Source organism: Euprymna scolopes, chromosome 14 (genome assembly GCF_053919585.1).
Source record: "Euprymna scolopes isolate OS-2025 chromosome 14, ASM5391958v1, whole genome shotgun sequence".
NCBI classification, from domain to species: domain Eukaryota; kingdom Metazoa; phylum Mollusca; class Cephalopoda; order Sepiida; family Sepiolidae; genus Euprymna; species Euprymna scolopes.
In genome coordinates this window covers 159749453-159751800 of record NC_136495.1, presented here as the reverse complement: position 1 = coordinate 159751800, position 2348 = coordinate 159749453, and the positions used below count along the sequence as shown (strand labels likewise).

The following is a 2348-nucleotide window of genomic DNA, read 5'->3' as shown; positions in this document are numbered from 1 at the left end:
ATGTTTGCTGTAGACTCAGCTACTGCCACTCTGGGAGAGGAACTTGTTAGCGACTACGACAAGGAAAAGGTTGAGACATTTAAGTCGTCTATTGAATTCAAGGACAATTGTTATTTTGTGGATTTACCCTGGCATAAGGACAAGGTCAGTTCAGTTCCTTCCAACTACCAAGTCGCACTTAAAGTGCTAGAAAGAACAATGCTTTCCTTGAGAAAAAGGAATTTGGAGGAAGCGTACATTGACATTTTTCGTCAGCAGGAGTCTGAGGGGATCATTGAAAGAATTGCACTCAACCCTCGAGATTTCCACAAATACATCTGGATACCACACAGACCAGTCTTCAAGTTGGACCCACAGGTAACTACCAAAATAAGACCTGTTTTTAATTGTTCTCTCAAAACTGGAGGCGTTTACTCCCTCAATGAAGCATGTTATCCCGGCATAAATATGATGAATAATATGCTTGAACTGTTGTTTGTCACTAACAAATATGTTCTATTAGGAGATATAAGAAAAGCCTTTTTGATGATAAAACTCAAGTCTGATGAAGACAAAAACAGATTTTGTTTTTTTTGTAAAGGATGGAGATAACTTGCTATGTTATTGATATTGTACTTTAATATTTGGGTTCAATGCCAGCCCCTTTATTCTAAATTACGTTCTCCGACATGATGCCAAATGATGCATGCACTGAAATGCTGAGGAGAAGATTTTATGTGGACAACTTGTGCGTGACAAGAAATTCTCCCGAGGAAATAATTAACCTCTATAAAAATGCGGTACCTCGTTTGCAGAAAGGAAATTTCCAACTGAGATCATGTAATTCGAATTATGAATCCCTGCGAGATATTATGATCAAGGATGACAGAATTGTGCAACATGGTTGTGAATTTGAGAAAGTACTAGGGTATAAATATCACCCTAAAATGGATTATATCAGCATTGCTAACACTTCTGTTCAAAAAAACATTATCTAGAAGAGGGATATTTTGGCCGAGGCAGCAAAATTATTTGACCCGTTGCCACTCTGTGCTCCTGTCACTGTTAAGGCTAAGATTCTTCTCCGAAAATTATGGCTACTCAAATTTAGTTGGGATGAGAAGGTACCAGATGAAGTGATGACAGGTTGGTCGGATTTGGCCGAAGATCTTTCTGGTATGAGTGATTTGGTTTTCTCCAGACAAGCTGTGAACTCTAATAGTCCACTGAGATTATATTTATTCTGCGATGCATCTCCTCAGGCTTATGGCTTTGTAGTTTATGGAGTGCAAGGTGGGAAATGCCATATAATATTTTCTAAGGTCAGAGTGGTTCCGATGAAAGCAAAACCCTTACCTATGATGGAATTGCTCGCTGTGTACACAGCATTCAAGACATTAAGCATGCTGTTGAAATCCTATTCTAACATTAAGATTGAAAACATCTTTGTCGCTGTGGATGCACAAGTTGTATTGTCATGGGTTTTGTCGGACAATATTAAAACACAAATTTATATACCAGAAACAGAATCAGAGACATTCGAGATATGAAAGAGAGATTGATTAAAGAATTTGGAGTAGACATATATTACAAATATATACCCTCTGCTGACAACCCGGCAGATCTTCTCTCTCGAGGAATCACTCTGGAAAAATTTAAAGAGAGATTTGACCACTGGATTTACGGGCCTTCTTGGCTGGTTGAGGAGCCTGAAAGATGGCCTACAAATACTTTAAGTTGTCGAAGTTCTGAAAACAAATGCCATGTGGAAATTTTTTTCCATAACACATTAAGTGAAACAATAAAGGAACCATTGATCCCTTATGAAAGGTTTTCGAACTTTGATAAGCTGTGTCGCTCTACTGCCTACATATTCAAATTTGTCAGAGGATGCGAGCGAACAAAAGAACAGTCTGATTCTATCCAAACTGCCAAGATTTACCTGATAAAAATGATGCAACTGGAAGCATTTAATAAAGAAATTGCATATCTAAGAGATTCTCTTAATAAGGATATTCCCTTACTTGTTAAGAATCTTAATGTTTTTATGGATTCTGACGGCATCTTAAGAGTGGATGGGCGAATTGCCAATTCTTCTAGGTACGACTATAATTTGATCTACCCCATTTTAATTGCCAAACGGCACCCTCTTACAAAGTTAATAATCTTGGATAGCCATCTTCTATGCAAACCCTTAGGCATAGGCACAACAGTGACTAAATTAAGACTATCTGGATATTGGGTTCCTTAAGCGAGACAGTCTGTGAACACAGTGATTTCTGATTGCATTACCTGCAGAAAATTCAATAGCCTTGCCTTCAAATACCCCAAATTGACTAATTTACCTAAACACAGGGTTAAGTTGATAA

At 37.9% G+C, this 2348-nt stretch overlaps 1 protein-coding gene across 1 annotated transcript; it reads left to right on the top strand.

Annotated features, from left to right (window-relative positions):
* LOC145292825 (uncharacterized) lies at nucleotides 1-1529 on the top strand. Its single transcript, XM_080138867.1, has 2 exons — nucleotides 1-357; nucleotides 978-1529. Exons 1-2 carry the CDS (start codon nucleotides 1-3, stop codon nucleotides 1527-1529), a joined length of 909 nt encoding a protein of 302 aa, XP_079994993.1.
* The last annotated feature ends 819 nt before the right edge of the window (nucleotides 1530-2348 follow it).